Source organism: Crocodylus siamensis, chromosome 2 (assembly GCF_052110815.1).
Source record: "Crocodylus siamensis isolate JL-2025a chromosome 2, ASM5211081v1, whole genome shotgun sequence".
Classification (NCBI taxonomy): Eukaryota; Metazoa; Chordata; order Crocodylia; family Crocodylidae; genus Crocodylus; species Crocodylus siamensis.
In genome coordinates this window covers 165,123,800-165,145,519 of record NC_143396.1, presented here as the reverse complement: position 1 = coordinate 165,145,519, position 21,720 = coordinate 165,123,800, and the positions used below count along the sequence as shown (strand labels likewise).

The following is a 21,720-nucleotide window of genomic DNA, read 5'->3' as shown; positions in this document are numbered from 1 at the left end:
AGAAGCTGGTTGAAGTTAGTCATTCCTTTTGGGGCTGATTGAGGACAGCTCATTGAAAACCTGTTCAGCTGCTATGACTGCTTACCACCTTGTGCAGTATATGGCATCCTGGCATCCAAGTGTTCAAAAAATTTGTGATGCAGTGAACATGGCAGCCATGAACCAGGGAGCCCAGAGCTGTCACAAATAGCTGCTTAACTAGTGCAGTTGGAAATCCCTGGGACCTCAGTTTCTGAGATCTTCCTTTTGGGGAAGACTCTATCCTGGAAGCTTGATAGTTGCAAGAAGGGTTGTTCCCTCATGCTATAGACTCCCAGTCTGGTTTGTCCACCTGTTTCTTGCAGATGAATGTTTGCATAAATGCCAACCCTAAATACTCTGCCTGGGCATCTCTGGTTCTTGCTTTATCAGAAGTGTCTGCAGGGGGAGGAGGGAAGGGTTCTTTGAACAAAAATGAAATGTAGGTTCCCCGGGGGGGCTTTTTGTACTCTCTGGGGTAGAGATTTGATCATTATATGCTGCCACGTTGTCAGTATTTTCAAGGCAAACAGTTACCTCTTCTGTTTGGGCTGCTCAGCTCTGTCTGTATGGGAAGTGTAGGTAGAGTTGGGAGTGGCAGCATGGTCTGCAGTCTTTTTAGCATAGGAAAGAGAGACTCCTTTATAAGAATTGTCTCTTAGGTGCCTGGGAGCCATATGTGGCCTGGCTCAGTGCAGAGAGGGTGTGTTTATATGAGCCATTGAGGGGCAGCAATAAACTGCAGAGCTTATTGCTTATTGCTCTGCAGTTTATTGCTCCTGGGTGCACAGTTTACCTGTGCACCTGGAGTGAAGCACACTGAGCTGAGTTGCAACAACCTCAGCTGGTGGTGAGGTCAGCTTGCCAGCCGAGAGCTGCTTTGACTGGGCTCATTGTGCTGTGGAGGGGCTAGCTGGGGCTTGAGAATGCTTCAGCATGGGACTAGTCAGTAGACAGCACCTTCACTGAAGTACCCTCATGCCCCAGCCAGCCAGCTCAGTATCTATATGTGCGCTACTGCACACAAAAACGCCACAGCAGGGTAGGACTTGTAAATACTGCTGTGAAGTTCATTAGTTTGCACTCCCTAATGGGGGTGCATGTGTAAATGCAGAGACGTATATTGTGCAGTTAATCATTCAGCTCTGCAGTAGACATCTTGTGTAGATGTGCCCAGAGTGGGGAAGACTAGGCCAGCTTGAGAGTTCAGTTTGGAGCTGGAACCACAGGATTTGTCCTGTTTGTTTGGAGTGGGATTCTCTTGTCCCATCCACAATAATGTCCAGGAGAACCTGCCTCAAATGCAGACACAAGGAACCCTGCAAGGAGGAGATGGGGGCCAGCCTGCTCTTAGTCTAAGCTTCCTCTAAGCTCCAGCTAACTAGAAACTGCCTTCATACATACCTGGTCTTAACGTTGTGGAGCACTTGGCTTTGATAATATTTAGTTGAAGTTATTTCCGGAGACTAGCAGATCATCCTTGTTAGATCTGTTTGAAATCTACCTCTAGGCTTACTGACTTGCTTGTGTCTGTGAAGTGCCCCCACCTTTACTCTCTCTCCTTGCCCATTGTTTTGAATGTTTCTGTGCAATGCAGTGGAGGGAGTGGGGGGGTTAGTTAGGGGCCAGGATTGCCACCTTAATGTGAGTTCAGGGAGGGGCAGTGTGGAATGTTCAGTGTCATATGTACTAGGGCAGAAAACACTGATCTTTGGAAGATCAGATATGGTGTCTACACCTGGAATCCGATGCTCAGGTCTGTCACCTGCATTTGGGAAAGAAAAAAGGGGGACTTCAGACTGGTGGCAAAATGGGTTAGAAAGACCTCTATATATTATCCCTTTTATCTAGATAACCTAACCTGGAAAATTCCTATTGAACAGGGTAAAAGTGTGGGAACAGACTTTCCTCCACCCCATCTCTGGTGGAAAGCTAGAGGGACATTTTCTCTTGGGCTGGTCACTCAAGTGCCACTACAGTGTTCTTGTACCTTACTCTGAATGATCTTGTGCTGACTGGTGTCAGAGTTGAGGTACTTGACTGAGTGAACGCCTGCTATTGGCAGTTTGTATGAAACCTGCTAATATCTTGTTGAAAAACAAGCCCGTGTTTTAGGGATCTCCCCAAGACAAATGTCTCATTCCTTCCCTACACCTTCCCACCATCAGCTTGGGCTGTGACTGACTGCTCTGGTTCTGTCAGAGTGCACTTTGGGCACTCTGTTCATAGCAGTCCTTTGAATGGAAGAGAGCCCATGACTCATCTGTGTATCCTGTAGGAGGTGAATGAAGGTGTCCAAGCCCTTTCCAACAGTGAAGAGGAGAAGAAGGGAGTGGCAGCATCTCTGCTGGCTCCACTCTTGCCTGATGTTGTAAAGGAGGAAGAGGAGCGGTGGAGGAGGAAAGTGATCTGTAAGGAAGAGGTAGAACCAACTCCAGAAGAGGACACGACAGCCCAGGGAGCAACAGTTGCTGCTGAAGAGCAGGAACCTTGCAGGGGTCCTCTGGAAGACCCATCACAGGAGGATTTGTGCAGTGTAGTGCAATCAGGCGAGAGTGGTGAGGAGGAGGAGGAGCAGGACACGCTTGAGTTGGAGATGGTGCTGGAGAGGAAGAAGGTGAGTGAGGGCCACTTTCCTGGTGGGAGCAAAACCACAGTTGGAGGGAGGCCCACAGCTCTTGGGGTAACCCATTAAGCAGAAACAATGTAGGAAAAAAGAAGGTTGCAAAACAGTCCTGTCTCATTCTCTGTCTGTTCCTGGACCCAAGTTGATTCTTGGTGCCTTTGAAGCAGGGAGTAGGTCTTACTGCCCTATGCACTCAGGAGGTGGGAGTCATAGAAGTAGGGTTGGAAGGGACCTTGTAGATATTCAAGTCCAACCCCCTGCCTGGGCAGGAGAAAAAACTGGACTCAAATGATCCCAGCCATGTAGGCATCAAGCCTCCTCTTAAAGATTCCCAGGGTAGGAGCCAGCATCACTTCACTTCCCTTGGAAGTTGGTTCCAGATCCTAGCCGCCCTAACTGAAGTAGTTCTTACAGATGTCTAATCTAAACCTGCTATCCAACAACTTGAGGCCGTTATTCCTTGTTATGCCAGGGGGCACTAGGGGAAACAAGGTCTCTCCAAAACCCTTCTGGTCCCCCCTAGTGAGTTTATAGATGGTCACCAGGTCCCCCCTCAGCCTTGGCTTGTGAAGGCTGAACAGGTTCAGGTCCCACAGTCTCTCATTATAGGGTCTGCCCTGTTGTCCCTGGATCATGCGGGTGGCCCTCCTCTGGACCCTCTCAATGTTGTCCACATCCATCCTGAAGTGGGGCGCACAGAACTGGACACAGTACTCCAGCTGTGTGGCGTGACCAATGTTGCATAGAGGGGGAGGATCGCCTCTTTGGCCCTACTTGAGATGCACCTGTGGATGCACGACAAGGTCCGGTTAGCCTTGCCAACCGTGACCTCACATTGTCGGCCCATGTTCATCTTGGAGTCAATAATGACTCCGAGATCCCTTTCTGCCTCTGTGCTCTCAAGAAGGGAGTTTCCCATCTTATCAGTGTGCTGCTGGTTACTACTGCCCAAGTGCAGCACCCTACGCTTGTTTTTGCTAGCCCACCCCTGTAACCTATCCAAGTCTTGCTGCAGTCTTTCCCTCCCTACTAGTGTGCTCACCTCACCCCAAATTTTGGTATCATCAGCTAATTTAAACAGGTTGCTTTTCACCCTGTTGTCCAAATCGCCGATAAAGAGATTGAACAGTGCAGGCCCAAGGACCGAGCCCTGGGGGACTCCACTGCCCACTTCTCCCCAGGTCGAATATGACCTGTCCACCACCACCCTCTGAGTGCAACCCTTCAGACAGCCTGCAATCCATCTGACTGTGTAGGTATCAATGCCACAGTCACCCAATTTTTTAATGAGGATGGGGTGGGAGATGGTGTCAGAGGCCTTGCTGAAGTCCAGAAAGACTACATCCAGGGCAACACCTGCATCCAGTGCTTTTGTGACCTGATCATAAAAGGCAATCAGGTTGGTCTGACATGACCTCCCCCTAATGAAACCGTGCTGGTTGCCCTTGAGCATCATCTCTGAGGCTGACCCATCACAGATGTGCTCCATGATGATCTTCTCAAAGAGTTTCCCTAGAACTGAGGTAAGACTGACGGGCCTATAGTTGCCTGGGTCCTCCCTCCTTCCTTTTTTAAAGATGGGGACGACGTTGGCTATCTTCCAATCATCCAGCACCTGGCTTGAGCACCATGAGGGCTTGTAAAGCCATGCCAAGGGCCCTGCAATAACCCCAGCTAGTTCCCTCAACACCCTGGGGTGGAGAGTGTCTGAACCCACTGATTTGAACACGTCCAGCCCCTCCAGAAGCTCTCTAGCCCAGTCCTCCCCAACCTGAGGTCTGGAGGCGTTCCCCTTGAGTCGTGTTGCATCACGGTGGGGAAGTCCCGGTCCCTGCCCAAGAAAACGGAAGTGAAGAATTGGTTAAAGAGGTCTGCTTTCTCCTCTGGCGCAACCACTAGATTGCAGGATCCTCTGGGCAGGGGCCCCACATTTCCTGATGCTTTCTTCATCTTCCCTGTATATTTGAAAAAGGAGTTTTTGTTATCTTTGATTTTGGGCACAAGTCCTAGCTCTATGTTTGCCTTAGCTTTCCTGACAGACCCCCAACAGGCCCGACCAGAGGAGGTATACTCTTTGAAGATAGCACCCCCCCTTCCAGTTGTTGTATGCCGCTTTTTTGGTGATCAGGCATTCCCTTATACCGTTGGTAAGCCAGGGGGGCTTACCTGCACTCCTGCCCCCCTTGCTTCTTGTTGGGGTGGTCACCCCTTGGGCCAGGAGTATCGTTCGCTTAAGGAACAACCACTCATCTTGGGCACTGAGCTCCCCTGCTGTCAAGAACCCCAGTGTCTCTCCCACTGATCTCCTCAGCTCATTGAAGTTGGCCCTTTTGAAGTCTAGGGCTACCGCCTTGCTGCAGGCCCATGGCACCCTGCGCTGGATGGTGTATTCCAGCAAGCAATAATTGCTATCACCCAGGTGGTCGAGGACCTGGAGGCCCCTTACCAGGTCGTCCCCTGTGGCCAGGATAAGGTCCGACAGGGCATTTCTTCTGGTGGGACTGTGCACCTCCTGAATGAAGTGGAGGTCCTGTATCTTGGCCAGGAACCTCCTGGAATGGTCCGACCTGGCTGACTGTTCCTCCCAGCAGATGTCCGAGTAATTTAAATCTCCCATGACAACTGCATCCCTTGCCTTAAGTGCCTCTGCAAGCTGGCCTGAAAATTCCCAGTCCAGCTCCTCCTCTTGGTTGGGGGGGTCTGTAGTAGACCCCCACCATTAGATCCCTCTCCTCATGGCCCCCTTGTATCTTAACCCAGAGCACTTCAGCTTGCCCCTCTGACCCCATTTTGCTGGCGGAAGATGTGTATTGCTCCTTGACATAGAGCGCCACACCCGCCTTTCCTTCTTTCTCTATCCTGCCTGTAAAGCCTATAGCCCCTAATGCTAACTGCCCAGTCGTGGGATGAATCCCACCACGTTTCTGTAAGCTCTATTATGGCTGGGTCTGAACTGGCTATTCTGAGAGCGAGTTCCTCCTGCTTATTCCCCATATTATGAGCATTGGTATATAGGTATTTAAGGCCCTGTCTAGCTGCATGTGCCACCCCCCGATTTGGGAGACTGTTTGGACCCCTGTTTCTTACCTGGTCACTCCATGCATTTGTCACCTGTCTTGTTCGGGTGGTGTCTCCTCGTCTTCCTGTGGCCCCCTCCTCCAGCGATGCTAGTTGGTTAGACAAAGAGTCAGCTCTTTGTCTAACATCAATTTTTTGTGGCTGCAGCTGCCCTCCAAGAACTCCATCCCTCCCTCCCTACAAATGTTCTGGGCCACTGCCCCTATGCTAGCAAGCTCCCCTGACGTGCTGTAAACTCCTTGTTTCAGGCAGAGTTACGAGCCTTGGAGGAGGGAGATGGCAGTGTTTCAGGCTCCAGCCCACTCTCTGACGGGAGCCAGTGTGCATCTCAGGATGTGATGCGCCGGCAGGCCTCCAAGCGAGGCAAATGGAAACTTTTTGTGGGAGCAGGCAGCCCAGAGTCAACCAGCCGGGGCTCAAGCAAGACTGGCCGAGAGAGTCCTGAAACTGGGGAAACAGGTAACTTAACATATTACTTTTGGCCACAGCTTTCATTCCAACTTACTGACAAAGAAGTGTAGTTGGCAAGAGTGGAGCACTTGTGCAGAACAGTGGAAGAGTTTGGAGGTTTCAGGGCCCCAGGCTTGTCAAGGTGCGTGCAGTTTGCAGGATACTTGCTCCATGGGTGGTGTGTGATAAGTCCTTTTCTTGTGTCAGTTGTTGCAATGAAAGAGCAGTCATCAAGAACTGTGCTGGAGTCAACACCCATCTGCTGGGGAGAAAGGGTTATAAGGTACTGGGGTTGTGTGATATGAGCCCTTTAATCTTACCTTGAAATAGTGTTGATGGACATTGATGGAAGAAATATCCAGGCCTAGGTCAGTACTTCCTAAATCAGTCATCAAACTGCCCCCTCAGACAGCTGATTCAGCCCCTTGAAGGATTGTTCCCCTACAAAGACAGCCAGTAGTTGGTGCTGTCCTATTCATAGATTCATAGATGCTAGGGTCGGAAGGGACCTCAATAGATCATCATTGTTTCATAACTTCATAGTGCTTAGTGCCGGAAGGGACCTAAACAGATCATCAGGTCTGACCCCCTGCCCTGGGCAGGAACGGGTGCTGCGGTCATATCACCCCAGCCAAATATCTGTCCAGCCTCCTCTTGAAGACCCCCAGGGTAGGAGAGAGTGCCACCTCGCTTTGGAGCCCATTCCAGAGCCTGGCAGCTCTGACTGTAGAGTAATGTCTTCTGATGTCCAGCCTGAACCTTCTCTCTAACAATTTGTGGCTTTTATTCCTAGTAACTCCGGGTGGTGCCCAGGGGAACAGAACCTCCCCACAATTCTCGCTGGTCCCCCTGGTGAGTTTGTAAATGGCCACCAGATCCCCTCTCAGCCGCCTTTTGTGGAGACTGAATAGGTTCAGGCCCTTTAGCCTTTGCTCATAGGGCCTGCCCTGCTGCCCCTTGTCCATATGAGTGGCCCTCCTCTGGACCCTCCACATCCCTCTTGAAGTGCGGCGCCCAGAACTGGACACAATACTCCAACTGCGGCCTGAACAATGCCGCATATAGGGGGAGGATCACCTCCCTGGACCTGCTTGTGATACATCTGTAGATGCACAACAAGGTGTTGGCCTTACTGACTGCTTCCTCACTTTGGAGGCTTATGTTCATCCTGGAGTCAACAGTGACTCCAAGATCCTTTTCTGCCACTGTTGACAAGACGGGTGTTTCCCAGCCTGTAGGTGTGTTGCTGGTTCCTTCTCCTAGATGCAGTATCTTGCACTTGTGTGCATTGAACTCTATCCTGTACTCATCCACCCACCTCTGCAACTTGTCTAGATCCAGCTGGATTCTGTCCCTTCCCTCCAGCGTGCCCACCTCGCCCCACAACTTGGTGTCATCAGCAAATTTGGACATTGTGCTTTCCACATCCAGATCACTGATAAAGATGTTGAACAGTACAAGCCCCAGGACCAAGCCCTGGGGGACTCCACAGCCCACATCCCTCCAGGCTGAAAACAACCCATCCACCACTACTCTTTGGGTATGACCATCTAGCCAGTTTGCCACCCATCTGACTAGGCATCAATGCCGCAGTCCTGCAGTGTGCTTCAGAAAAGTCACTGCTCACTAGGCTGCCCCAGGAATCTTTGGCTGGCCTCATGCAGAATCTTCTGGATTGATCCTACCCCTGGGCTGAAACCTGATCCATGTCAAGCTGAAGAACAGTAAAACCATAGCCAGCCTGAAAAGCAGTAGTGATGAGCCCCCATTTGCCACAGTCCTGTAGCCCTGGGTGGGGTTGGGGTACTTTCTCTATCCCTTCTGGGTGAATCCTTTGGATTGGTGACAGCAGATACAGGACCCACAGAGAAAAGTAGGATACAAAAGACCTTGATGCCAGGATACCAGGGTACAGTCAACACAGAGGTTACTGCTGTGATGGCAAAGTAATGGCAGTGAGGACCGACCTCTCTAATGGTACCCTCCTGTGGATACGATTCTAGGCTATAGCTTCCTTCCCCTTCCCTTTACGGGTATGGGACAGCACAGGTGACATTGTTGCAGCAACACCTGCTTGAACCAGCAGTTTCATTTGGGGCAGCTCTCCCCTCAAAGCAATGGACTTGGGTAGCATTACCCCTACCTCAGACAGCTCCCCATTCCAAATGATGGCTTGCCAGAGGACTGTCAGTCAACCCCCTACTTTGAGCAGGGGGTTGAACTAGATGACCTCCTGAAGTCTCTTCCAACCCTAATTTTCTATGATTTGTAAGTCTGTTTTGTGTTGCTAGCATTCTTGCTCTTGTAAGTTCATCAGTGTTGGATCTTTGATAATAACCTCCCTTTCCCACTTGTGAACTACTAGCATTGAATGGGTGTTGGCAAAATAGACCCCCTGTAAGCAAACTTTTGTTTTAAAAATCAGGTGGAAAAGAAAGAATCTGACTAAAAAGAAATCTTCCAGATGGGTTCCAAACATTTAAAATGTGAAAAATTGGGGTGGGGAGACCTTGTTTTGAAACATGCACATCTTTCTGAAAATGTGCACATTCTTCAGTCATAATAGAAGCAAAAAGGCCCAGGTCTTTGGATCCATGACGGGTTCTGTTCTGCCCCAAGCATGCTGTCTGGAAGCGTGGGGCAGTGAGTGGGGACTGGACAGTGATGTGGGAGCAGGTAGAAAGGTTTTGGGTTTTTTTTGTTTTGTTTTGTTTTACTTCAGCAGTGAATGCAGAAGCAGTTGAGGAGAATTCAGACAAAGAAATGGAGACAGAGGAGCTTCAGGACAAAGTGAAAGTTCAAGGAGCACCAAAAGTAGAAGAGGAGCAGGACCTGAAGGTAAAGGAAGAGAAGGGGAGAGCTGGCACTGGCAAGAATGGAGCAATACATTTCCTCTGAAGTGGCGCTTGGAAGCTTTCGCTCCTGGTTCTTAGTCGTGTTCCTTGGTGATTTTGGAGCGGGAGAGCTGAATCGCCTGGGCTGGTTTTACCTGATATGAATGCGATTCATATTTTTATTGTGTGATAATGACCATCCCTCCCACTGCCACCACCTGTCCCATTCCCAACCACCCTGAGCGCAGCCCTGGCCCAGCTCCCCTGCCGAAAAGAGGCTGGCACAGCCCCTGGCCCCGAGACTGCATCAGGCAGCCCGCCCCTGCCCCATGCACAAGTTCGAGGGGGGCACATGCCCCTGTGCCTCCTCCAGGGAGCTGCCGGCCCCCCCCCCCCCCCGACAAGCTGCCCATGGCTCTGTCCCACTCACTGGGGTCATATTCACTGCCCTGGCTGGACAGTGCCTGCCCCTGGCCCTGGCCCTGGCCCTGCCCCACTCCCCCCCTCACCATGGGGGCCTCATTTCTCCTCCCATCGCCTCCACAGATTTACTGGCAGGAGGCTGCTCTCCAAACTGCTGGACTGCATTCCTGTAAATTTGCTATTGGATCGGTATTGGCCAACATAGCTGGTTAATAATTGGCCATTGGTATCAGCCAAGAGAAACTTTATTGGTGCACACTTAGTTGGAAGGGACCTCAGGAGGTCATCTACTTCAACCCCCTGTTCAAAGTGGGGGAAGCCCCAACTATATCATCCCAGCCACGGCCTTGTCTAGTGTGGTTTTATAAACCTCCAAGGATAGAGATTCCACAACCTTTCTGGGTAACCTGTTCCAGGACTTTACTATCCTCCTAGTGAGAGTTCCTCCTAACAGCTAACTTAAACTTCCCTTGAGCTTGCATGTGAATAATCAAGTGTTCAGCTCTAGTGTGCATGAGGGGGGGAGAGGGAAGGCAGTTCTGGTTTGCCTGTACCTATATGGTACAACTTGTAATAACTAAAGATGGAAAAGACCTTTTTGACCTCCCAGTCTATAGTGCACCTAGTGCAGGCTGGCTAAAGGGGGCCCTGCTTCAAGGAGTGCTGGAATCAGGAGCTCTGGTCAGCTGCTCATTAGTTCCTGCTGGCCTCTGCACAGTCTGCTCTTTTAACCCAAAGTGCAGGTGCTGTTTTTGGGACCTGCCTTAAGTTCTGGGAACAGCAGGGCCTGTGGCTGTTTGGAAGGGAGATGCTGACTTGCTGTATTATCTCTTGGCAGTTTCAGATCGGAGAGCTGGCAAACACCCTGACTAGTAAGCTGGAGTTCCTGGGTATCAACAGACAATCCATCTCCAACTTCCATGTGCTCCTGTTGCAGACTGAGGTAATAGAATGTTCTGTCCCCTCCAAGGTCATTTCTGTGTGCAAGGGAATTGGACACCCCTCCATTACCTGAATGCTGGTGCTTCCATGGGAACTAAGTGGCAGGGGAGAGTCTTGTGTGATGAACACACATCTTGAACTGAGTTGTTTCTCCACCCCAGACTCCCCAGGTGGAGGAAGCGTCCAGTATCTTTACTTTTAGAGCTACCAAGGCTTGCTGATCTGCACCTCCTTCCTTTTGCCACCAGAAGTGCTGTGCTCTGCTGGCATCCCCCTTGGCATGGTAGCCCCAGACTTGGAAAAACCTCTCTTTTTGTATCCTCTCTTGCTGTCAAAATGGTGATTGATTGTCTGCTTGCTGGCTCCCTAGACCCGCATCGCAGACTGGCGAGAAGGCGCCCTCCATGGCAACTACCTCAAACGCAAATTGCAAGATGCAGCTGAACAGCTAAAACAATATGAAATAAACGCCACCCCTAAAGGCTGGTCCTGCCACTGGGACAGGTACGCACTCTTCTACCTTTTTCATCTTTCAACTTTGACATCTCAGACATGATTTGTGACCTTCAACACCTGACGACGTGGCGTCATCTATCTTGGAGACTGGGAGCAGCTGCAGTTAGCGGTGCCAGGCGGGCAGGGAACCTCCTGCACTTACAGAGTTTGGGCCAGCCACCAAATTGGAGACCTAAAAAGCAAATGCTAAAAAAGTGTTTGAAATGAATTTGGTTCAGTGATTGGACAGAGCTGGTTTTCACTCTCCCGAGGGTAAATGCGCTGAGGAAGGCGGGCTTGGGGGGTCGCGCATGCGAGAGCTCTGTGCACTTTGCAGGATATCTGGAACTCCACCCCCCCCGGCTTACAACACCGACAATAAAGGAGAGCCCCTGCTCATGGATGGAATGAAGAACAAGATTACTGTCTCCTGCTGTCAGGTCAGACCCAAACATTTCTTTTTCTATTTGGCTTTTCTTGATTTATTTTTTCTTTATTTGAAATCTTTGCTCTTTTGTTTTTCAGCTCCCAGATCCACTCGCTCTCTCTAGCATTCACTGTATGTTTGACACAAAGAGTATAATACGTGTGGCCTCTGCAGACTTGATGGGGGGCAGCTGCCTTGTCTAAACCCAGCTGCTCCCCATTTTTTGTTCTGGAGGGCCACTTAAACTGAGGCAATTACTAAAAGTCCCAATGCTAGTGAAAGCTGGACCCCCACTGAACATGGGTCTGCTTTCCTGGCCCTCCTTTTGGAGTGGAAGGCTCAGGGTGATACTCACAGAGCCAGCAGCACAAACAGCTTTGAGCGAGTCAGCTGGGACCCTTCTCCTTCATGCTCAAAGTCGTTTGTTGCCTTTGTGAATAGCAGCTCTGCTGACAGCGGGGCTTCCCTGTGAGAGCACACAGCTATCGCAGGAGAGGCCCACATTGATGTGTCACTGCTGGGGGAGAGAGTGTAAAGCCTCGTTTTCTTTCTTGTGATTTAGGGACCATAGGCGCTATTTCTATGTTAATGAGCACACGGGAGAGTCCCAGTGGGAGTTCCCAGATGGAGAGGACGACGAGGAGGGGCAGCAATCTCTGGAGAGTAAAGCTGAAGCTCCTCCTAAACAAGCTTCAAAAGAGAAATTGGAGGCTGGGGCAGACTCAGCGGACAGCTCCACAGGTACTGGAGGAACTATGGGAGACCTCCCAGAGGGGCAGGCAGCATGGATTTGTGATAGGGAGTGAGAGCATGGGGACTTGAGAAGTGAGAAGTTCCTGGGCTCACTTTTTGCCTTGACATAGATTCCCTACCTTGGGCAAGTCAGTGCACAAGTATAATTGGGTGAGCAAGACTGTTTGTCAGATCACAAGATACTTGGAGATTTGTAGTGATAAGGAGCTAAGTAAATGCATCTGGGAGAGAGGAAGGGAACGAGCATTTGTCTGCAGGCAGTCAGTGATGACTCCAAAACCCCACCACATGTGGTAGAAAAGGGTACATGAATGACTGGTGCCTCCTGATATGAGGGGGACCATTTGTAGGCAGTGGCAGGGACTGCCTGCAGACAGAAGGGGTGGCGAGCAGTGAGCAGCGACAGCCTGCAGAAGCCGGCATCGCCCCAACATGAGCTGCCTATGGAAGGGTAGCCGAGCTGTGGACAAGGGACTAAGCCAGAAATGAGGCCCTATTCCCAGGCCCTGGGGGTGAGGACAAACTGCATCCCACTGCTGTCTAGTTGCCCAAGACACCCAGTACTCAGGTGTGGAAATGGTGGTGCATCCCCCAGTCCCATGTCAAAACTGCTGGTGGGGCCCTATAGCCAGGCTTGGAGCAAGAGCAGCAAGCATCTCTGCCACACACCTCCCCTCTAGAAGTGCTCCAAGGGACTAAACTGCCTCCCAGAGGAGGAGGCCATAGTGTAGCTGAGCAGAGGAAAACAGCTGGGGTGAGAGAAGAGGAGTTGCAGGCCCAGATTGTCAAGGACATCTCTGTGTATCGTCTTCAGGCTCTCTCTGTAAGGAGTCCTTCACTGGTCAAGTTCCTTCTACATCTCTCATGCCACTCACTCCATTTTGGACTCTGCTTCAGTCTTCTGTCCCTGTGCTCCAACCCCCTTTGCCTCTGGAAGTTCCACCACCTCCACCACCTCCTCCAGAGTCGCCACCGCCCCCACCTCCGCCACCTCCTGGTGAAGATGGAGAGATCCAGGAGGTAGAGATGGAAGATGAAGAAGGGGAGGAGCCACCAGCCCCAGGAACTGAGGAAGATGGTCCTCTGAAACCTCTTCTTCGCCCAGCTATCCCAAGCAGTCAGGTAAGGTGGTGAGAACAGCCACTGTCTGCAGCCAGAGATCCCCAGCTTGGGACTGTGTTGCTTTTGAGTCCTGCACATTTCTCAGTGGGCATTGTGACCGCTGCGGTGGAGGCACTTTGTGTCCTGTAAACTGGAGCCTGAGCCCAGCGAGGAAAGGTCTGCTCCCTAGAGACCACAGCCAGAACTCTTGCCTTCCTCAGTATGGGGACCTGGGGACAGTCCTGTGACTTGAATGCTGCTGCATGCACTTCTCACAAGCTTGAGAAAAGGCTCCTTCCAAGGTGGCATTATATAAGCAGACCCCTAGAGGGAAGAGTCAGAGCAGATTAGAGAGGGTTGGGGAGCTGATCCCTGAAGATCAGGCAGGGCTTGCAGCTCTGCTGGGGTGAGGGATTGGTTTGTCATCTAGCACAGGAGTAGCACCCTACGAGAGTAAAGGAAGGGAAACAGCTTCCATCACTGTATTGGTCTTTCAAGCTGGTGAGGTTCTGTTTCCAGAGCTGCAAGAGCCCAGAGAGCTTTGTTCTCTCTGGGAAGGCTTCCTGTAGAGGTGTACCAATACATGGATTCCATATTGGATCAGCACTGATATAAGGAAAGCTGATAGGAGTTAGAGATTTTTTGGGCTGATACCAGTAGCTGATTTTTAACGAGGCATATTGGCTGATACCAATCTGATTGCCGATATGCAGCCAGGCAGCTTGGAGAGCAGTGTCTGGCTGGTAAGTGTTGTAAGGTTGGGGGCAGGGGCAGATTGAGGACCCCACAATGAGGGAGGGAGAGGGAGTGGGATGGGCAGGTGCTGCACTGCTGGGGCAAGGTGGAGCATGGGACAGAGCTGCAAGCAGCTCACCTGCGGGGCGGGGGGGGGGCAGTTCCCACCACTGTGCACCCTGGGAGAGCATGGGGGTCCATGTGCCCCACAGACTGCACAGGGTGAAAGCAGGCTCCTGGTGTGGGTTGGGGCTGGAGCTGCACCAGGTTCTTCCTGGGGTGGGGGGCTGGGCCAGGCTGTGCTCAGGATGACAGTGCTGGGTGGAGAGCTACAGGGAGGGAGAGGGCTGCAGCCATCTCAATTTGCTGTGGCCCCCTGGCCCCCCTCCCAGTGCTGCTGCTCCAAGTGCAGCCCCAGCCCAGCCCTCCCCACAGGGAAGAGCCCAGTACTATCCTGGCCCCAGCCTGCAGCATTGGCCTGCCCTCACAGATCCAGGGGGCATATGCCCCCCATGCGTCCTGGGGTGTGTGTAGCAGTGGGAGCTGTCCCCTTCCCCTGTGTGTAACCATGAGTGAGGAGACTCAGATGAGCTGTTCGTGGTTGCATCTGGCCCCCCAGCCCCACCCCCTCCATCACTGCGGGGTCCCCAATCTGCCCCTTCCCTCACAATAGACTTACCACCTGGGCGCTGCTCTCCAAGTTGCCCAGCCGGCCGCATATTGACAATTGAATCGATTTTGGTAGATATGGCTCATTAAAAATCAGCCATCCGTATTGGCCCAAAAAATGTCAGTGCACCCCCAGCTTTCTGAAGTTTGCCCTGAGAGAGTTCCTCACCCATAGTAGAGTTGTGCTATGTAGGACCAGAAGATACCTCCAGGGACACTGTCTTGGGCTCCTGCTATGAAATCTTTCTTAATTTATTTCCTGAGGAGGCAGTTGATTGAATGTAAGTGTGAATATGTGAAAGGGCAGGATGGTAGTCCTGCACTGGTGCTGCCTTTACTTTAATCTGTGAGAGTTGATGGGATGTGCTACACTTTAGCTTTTCATAGTGATCTTGTAGATCGGGGTGGGCAAAATACAGCCTGCGGGCTGCCTTTCTATCTGGCCCCTAAAAAATTTAGAAAATTAATATTTCTCTGCCCTTGGTTCCTGCAAAAAAAGGAAGACGCCAAGAGCAGTAGGACCCAGGGGAAGCCCAGCAGGCTCCCACAACAGCAGGGCCTGCTGGTCTTCCCCCCGCCCCCCAGCCAGAAGCTGCACGAGGGGCTTCTGGCCTGGGACCATATGGCTGCCCTGCACTAGAACCACAAGTAGGCGGGGGGGCAACCCCAGGCAGGGAAGGAGCCCGGGGAAAAGGTGGGCGCAGGGGCGGGGAAGCAGCCCCTCGCCTACCCCATGACTGATGCCCTGTGCTGCAGCCGCTTGCAGCCTGCATGGGGCTGTCTGTGCCTGCTCCGGGGCAGGAGAGGGACTGCTTTTCCCCCTCCCCACACTCAACTTTTCCCTGGATTCCTTCCCTGCTCCTTCCTGGCATGGAGGAAAGTGGCCCTTCCCCACCCCGTGGCCAGCATTCCCTGCCGCAGTCACTCGCAGCCCACGCAGGGCTGTCCTGAGCAGGCCCAGGCAGGCTGTGAGCAGCTGCAGCGTGAGGTGCTGGCCACGGGGTGGGCGAGGGGCACTTTTCCCCCACCCTATGCTTAGCACCACCTTGTAACCTGGCCCCACTGCCAGCCTGGGCCTTGCATCGCTCTGGGCTCACCCATCAGGGCTGTGCATGGTGACAGCAGTTGTGGGCCTCCCGCTTGCTGCACCAGGCAGTGTTTGCCACTGCCGCCTGTGGGCTGCCCAGCACGCACTCTGGGCAGGCAGCAGCAGCCAACACTGCCTGGTGCGGCACGCAGGGTGTGTGGCAGCTACTGCCACTGTGCAGCCCTGACGGGCGAGCCCGGAGCTGGGTTACAAGCTGGTGCTGAGTACAGGGAAAAGCGGCCCCTCACTCGCCTCATGGCTGCTCCCCTGCTTGGTGCTGCCTGTGCCTGCTCAGGACAGCCCTGTGTGGGCTGCGAGCAGCTGCAGCAGGGAACACCAACCATGGGGTAGGCGAGGGGCCACTTTTTCCTGCGCTCAGCACCAGCTTCTTCCCTATTGGCAAGAAGGGGTCAGGGGTGTGCGCTGCCCCCTGCCTGTACTGCGGGGCTGGGGGGGCACTGGGAGTGAGCAGGTGCAGGAGCCAGCAGGACCACAAGGCCTGCACCGGTGTGCTGGGGCCAGTGCCAGTGGGGCCCATAGCAGGGTGGCAGGAGCACAGGGTCCTGGCCGTCAGGGACTCTCTGGAGCCAGCCCAGCTCCTCCCTCTCCCTGCTGGTGCAGGCCAGCCCAGCTCCACAGACCCCTGCCAGCCTGTGCCCCGCTTTGGGCCCCATCGGTACTGGCCCTGGGACATTGGTCCCAAGAAGGTGACCAGGTGGTAGGGTACCTGCCAGGTGACGAGGCTACCCATGTGGTCCTCAACAGCCTGCCAAAACTGTGTAAGCGGCCCTCCGCCCAAAATAATTGCCCACCCCTGTTGTAGATACAAGGCAGGAGGATGGTTGGGTGAAGGGCAGCAACTTGGGGGAGATTCTACATAGCCAGCCTCATGGAAGCCCTTGATAGTTAGCAGTTTGGGAAGCAAATGTGTCATTGTTGCCCCAGGAATTGTGTGGGCATATTGAAAGAGCCTTGAGAATAAGGGATGGAGATGGGAGAGATTGGCAGAGAGAGAGACTAGATCTGGGAGTGGCAGACAAGCAAGGACACAAGCCCTTATGTCCCCAGCTGAAGCCAGGCAGTTTGACACAGCTTTCTGGACTACCTAAGCAGTCTTCATCCTTGCTAACACCCTGAAGGTAGAGCCCAGGCAGCCTGTGTTTGGCCAGTCTGGTGCCAGTCTAGTCCCTAACTGCCTGACCTCTCTGTTTCCAGAATACCACTGAGCCCAGCCCCTCTGTAGTGCTTTCTGCCAAGTCTCAGAAGAGGAAAGCTACTGAAATGAACATGGGGCTGGTGCAGCGAACAGCCACCATTGGCAGCTGTCCTGTTCTCTACACTCAGCCTGTTATGGTTTCCAGTAAGTACGGACCATCAGGTGGACCCCTTGGCTCTCTCAGACCAAGACAACGGCTGCAAGGGGAGATCCAGGGACGTGCCAATCTCCGTCTTTCTCCTATGTATGCAGGGCCTCAGTCCGCAGGGCTGAGCCTCCAATCTAACTACATGGGAGTGGCTGCACCTCCTCTCATGAGCTACTCAGAGTGTTCTATGCCTGTGAGGCTTGCTGCCCCCACAGTGCAGCCAACCCCTGCCCGAGGAGCTCTGCCTGCCACCAGTACATCTGAACAGCCACCTCCACCACCTCCACCTCAGCCGCCACCTCCACCACCACCTCCTACCACCAAACCGTTGCCTCCCGAGAAGCCGAGGAAAGGCAGAAAAGACAAGGTAGGAGGTGTTCGCAGTGCTGCCCGTGTGGGGGCAGGAAAGCATGGAACCTTCTCCTGCCGCTGCCAGGATCCTGGCATTGGAGGAGGGAATGAGGCCCATGCAAATCTAAGGCTTGGACCAGCAGTCCAATAACAGCTGGAGAAGGGGGATTGGGGTCAGGATGCCTGGGTTATATCCCTGCCTTAAATGTGGCTGGGCTTTGGCCTTGGGAGGCAAGAAATTTCTTGATTCTAAGAGGTGGGTGGTAGTTAAAAAATGAAGGCCTTCAAGGCCTTGTGTAAAGCTGCAGATGTCTTCCATGTAGCTACACCTGCTTCTCCGGGGTATTTGTTTCCTTTGGGATATGGCAGGTCTGTTTCAGGGGTTCCAGCAGTCAGAAGTGGGGGCATTAAAGAAGGGTGTCAAGGGTGCCAGTCTTGAAGTGCCTACTGGTCCAGTTTTCTGGGGGAAATTGTGTTCCTTTGCATGCAGTTGCTAGAATAAATGAACTGTTGGAGTCCTGGATGCTAAGCTGGAGCCCTGACTAGTCTGATTCTGGCCAGTCAGTCATTCACAAAGGCACCCAGCTCAGCATTTATGTTGCACTGTAGCACTTCTCTGGCAACAGAGGCAAATTGGATCCCTTTGTCAGTTTGGTCTCATGTTTGCGACAGGTGTTCCCCAGCCTACATCCTCATAGTTGGGTTTGGGTGGCCTTTGTGGCTGCCTGCTGTGGCCCATAGGGAAGTCCTGCTTGTCCATGCCCATGCAAATACCTGTTTGCACCCTCCTTTGCTTTACCTAAGTATTGACCCTTATGGTGGCCTGTTGAATTTTTGGGTGCAGAGCAAGAAGGGTAAAACAAAGATGCCATCTCTGGTGAAGAAGTGGCAGACCATCCAGCGGGAGCTGGATGAGGAGGAGAACTCTAGCTCCAGTGAGGATGATAGGGAGCTGACCACACAGAAGCGGATTGAGGAGTGGAAGCAACAGCAACTCATGAGGTATGGACATGGGAGGAGACAAGGGTCCCCTGTTGGGGAGAAAGCAAATAATAGTACAAGACTCTGGCCCTGATCTATCATGGGTAGGGTGACCATATGGGACCATGGGAAGTCCAGGAAACTGCTGCCTTCCCCCAATCCCCAAATCAGTGGCACTGCTGCAGGCAGAGGTGGTGCAGCATGGTGTGCCAGACAGGTGGGCAGCAGTAATAAAAAAAATAAAATGCAACTAATTGCAACCGTGTTGGGGTATAGGAACTCCCATTTCCCTCAGGGCAATGGCTACTCCCTGGTCCCATTTCCTTTGAGCTGTGAGTGTCTGAACTTCTCAGGTCAGTCAGGGCTGGCCTTAGGGGTGGGTACATGAGCAACTGCGTGGGGTGCTGTGGTCAGGGGGGCAGCACGCACATGCGCTCATGCTCAGAAGGAGCTGAGTGGGACACATGTGGGCAGGGTGGTATAAATATGGGCCTTTTGTTTGAATACCAACTGGCCAGGACAGCCTGTGAAAACTGGGATGTATGGTCACCCTAATCATGCAATAACTTAGAAGCCAGCCTTTGGAAGAGAGAGAGAGGGAGCAGAAGATTCCCAGCAACAGGGGGATTGACCAGGGCAGGGTTTGTTTCATAGATTTCATAGACATTAGGGCTGGAAGGGACCTCGGGAGATCGAGTCCAGCCCAAAGGGCAGGAAGTCAGCTGGGGTCATAGGATCCCAGCAAGATAAGCATCCAATTTACTCTTGAAGGTGTTCAATGTAGGTGCTTGAACCACCTCCGCTGGCAGACTGTTCCAGACCTTGGGGGCTCGGACAGTAAAGAAATTCTTCCTTATGTCCAGCCTGAAACGGTCTTGCAGGAGTTTGTGACTGTTCGACCTCGTCATCCCTTGGGGTGCTCTGGTGAACAAACGTTCCCCCAGATCCTGGTGGTCACCCCTGATAAACTTATAGGTGGGTATCAGATCACCCTGAGCCTGCGCTTTTCCAGGCGAAAGAGCCCCATGGCTCTCAGCCTGTCATCGTAAGATCTGTTTTCCTGACCTCTGATCATGCGCATGGCTCTCCTCTGGACTCTCAAGCTTCTCCACATCCTTTTTGAATTGTGGAGCCCAAAACTGGATGCAGTACTCCAGCTGCGGCCTCACCAAGGCCGAGTACAAGGGGAGAATGACGTCATGGTCTATTTATCACTGATGAATCAAGTGAAGAGCATCAAAGAAGGGTGGCAGGATTTGTTACAGAGCAACCCTCAAGTGGCCCAACAGAGCCAGGTGTGGAGGAGTCTGATGCTACACAGTCCTGAAAGTCTCTAGCAGTTGACTTTGGCCTGTGTGTGTGTGGGCCCATGTGCCTGACCCCTACAGTGGGTGAGGGCTTGGGCACTATATAGCCATCCCTTATGCAGTTCTTTCTGTATGTGTGCCTAATGCACAGGCTTGCCCCAAGAGGCAGACTCTGAATGGTGCAGTGGGGAGGGGGGTAGGATATCCAGGGACAAGAAGGGAGCTTTGTCACATTTTGAGGTGCCTTTGTATCTCTTTCCTGCATTCTGAATGCAAGCAAGAGCCTGGTTCTATATGCCTGTCCTGTCACAGACTGGCTCTGTACTCTGCTGAGCTTAGAGCTGGTTCTATAGGGACTACCCCAAGCTTGTGTTTCTGACCTGCAAGAGACTTATGTTCTCTCGTTTCCCTACAGTGGCATGGCAGAGAGAAATGCCAACTTTGAGGCTCTGCCAGAGGACTGGCGGGCACGGCTCAAGCGGAGAAAAACTACATCAAATACATGATCCCTCCAACAGTATCGCATTTACCACTGTACAGTTTAGAACTTTTTTTTTTTTTTTTTTTTTTTACCAAAGTGACCGTTGTCCAATAAATTGTAATCATTTGGGATATTCTGTTTCGGTTGAATGGGCTGATGCAGGCATTGCATGGCCTAGAGAGTCTCCTGTGAAGCAGAGTGGAGATGGCTGAGAAAGGCCTGTTGAGGTGTTTTACTGGGCAAAGTGGATGGGTTCTAGCAGTTTAATTGGTAATGACAAAATTGGGCAGAGCTGGGCATGGGTCTAATTTGTGGCTGCACTTAATTTATGGGGCAGTCAAGTCAGAACCTTCCAAGGAGAAGGCTGATCTTCCTTGTGTTTTACACTTGGCTCTCTAGGATGTCCCTCTATAGTTGTCATGTCTAGTGTGTGCCAGGGCTGCAGCCTTGCTGTGCCTGCATAGACTGGGTCCAACAAGATGTGCATGCTGGCCCCGTTAGAAATGGGCAGGGGGCATGGCTGTCCTTGGACCCTCAGAATGTTCAGTAAGCCCTGAGTTTCTTCTCATGCTTGTCTGCAAGTGCTGTGCTAGCACAGTTCTTGCTGTCCATTGATATGAGTGAATAGACCTGTCCACTCTGCCCAGGGGATACAAGCCAATCAGTCCCTGGATGTGTTTGGTGCATTCATCTGCCCACAGGTGTCACCCTGTGAGTCTTTGGTACTGGGAGCTGCTCCTGGAAAATCATTTGCGGTTGTTTTCTCTTTAGTCTTCTTCCAGTTCAGGTCCCAGTTCCTTCTGTCTTTGCCAGTTTGATTGTTTCAGCTAAAGTAGCATTTTGTCTGCGTTAAAGAATCCCCTTGCCCCCAGTCCTTCAGCTCTTCCCAACTCCTCCTACATTTGGTCAGAATTAGGTAACAAGTCATTCTTTCAAGCTGAAAGATTGGGATTTCCAGCTATGTGTATTTCTCTACATTTTGGTTTTGTATATTTGTACATAGACATTAATAAAATCCCTTTTTATACTTCTCAACCTGTGTATGCTTGTCCTTTGCTACAGGGGTGGCATGACAGGCTTAGTCTGGTCAGACGTGGTGTAAGAAAGCTGCTGGAAACCTTTGGGCTGAGCAGAGCAGAGTGGCATTCTGGCTTCTCCAGCCTTCATCCATGCAAACTTCCTAGCTGAGGAGGATTTGGTCTGGGCAGGCAGACTACTTTTTTTTGGAGAGACCTTGCTGGATTCCTAGATATGTTAAAGTAGTTGTGAATGGGCTTCTGGCCATGCCTGGGTATCCTTGTTAGCAGTGGAGTGATGGGTGTTGGCTTTCATTTGAGAGTAGATTGCTGCATTTACTTGCTCCATCTGGACTTTTTTCTTGGTGTATTTTTTAGTTAGTCACATGTGGAGCTTTGGAAAACTAGCCTTTTGCCTTGTATGAATCTGCTTTCGGAGAACAGCGGTTCCCACAACTCAGCCTGTGCCTGTACCCTTGGCCTATAAAATATTGGAGCTGAATATGTCCCAAGCCAGATCATAAGAAATAGTCATCCACATCATAAGTGTTTTTTCAGCCTTGTGTTAACTGATTAGTTCCA

At 51.9% G+C, this 21,720-nt stretch overlaps 1 protein-coding gene across 3 annotated transcripts in view; it reads left to right on the top strand.

Annotated features, from left to right (window-relative positions):
* FNBP4 (formin binding protein 4) overlaps window positions 1-21,157 on the top strand; it is a 29,494-nt gene extending 8,337 nt beyond the window's left edge. The window contains exons 7-17 of one of the 3 annotated variants that reach the window (XM_090032045.1): window positions 2,297-2,635; window positions 5,971-6,181; window positions 8,895-9,010; window positions 10,268-10,372; window positions 10,742-10,875; window positions 11,856-12,034; window positions 12,861-13,168; window positions 16,854-16,998; window positions 17,107-17,369; window positions 18,198-18,355; window positions 20,057-21,157. In XM_090032045.1, the coding sequence (XP_089888171.1) occupies window positions 2,297-2,635; window positions 5,971-6,181; window positions 8,895-9,010; window positions 10,268-10,372; window positions 10,742-10,875; window positions 11,856-12,034; window positions 12,861-13,168; window positions 16,854-16,998; window positions 17,107-17,369; window positions 18,198-18,355; window positions 20,057-20,147 (2,049 nt within the window). In that variant the 3' untranslated portion in view covers window positions 20,148-21,157. Of the gene's footprint in view, window positions 1-2,296; window positions 2,636-5,970; window positions 6,182-8,894; window positions 9,011-10,267; window positions 10,373-10,741; window positions 10,876-11,855; window positions 12,035-12,860; window positions 13,169-16,853; window positions 17,370-18,197; window positions 18,356-20,056 lie in introns of all 3 variants that reach the window. The other 2 variants (XM_090032044.1, XM_090032043.1) reach the window with 2 other exon arrangements.
* The last annotated feature ends 563 nt before the right edge of the window (window positions 21,158-21,720 follow it).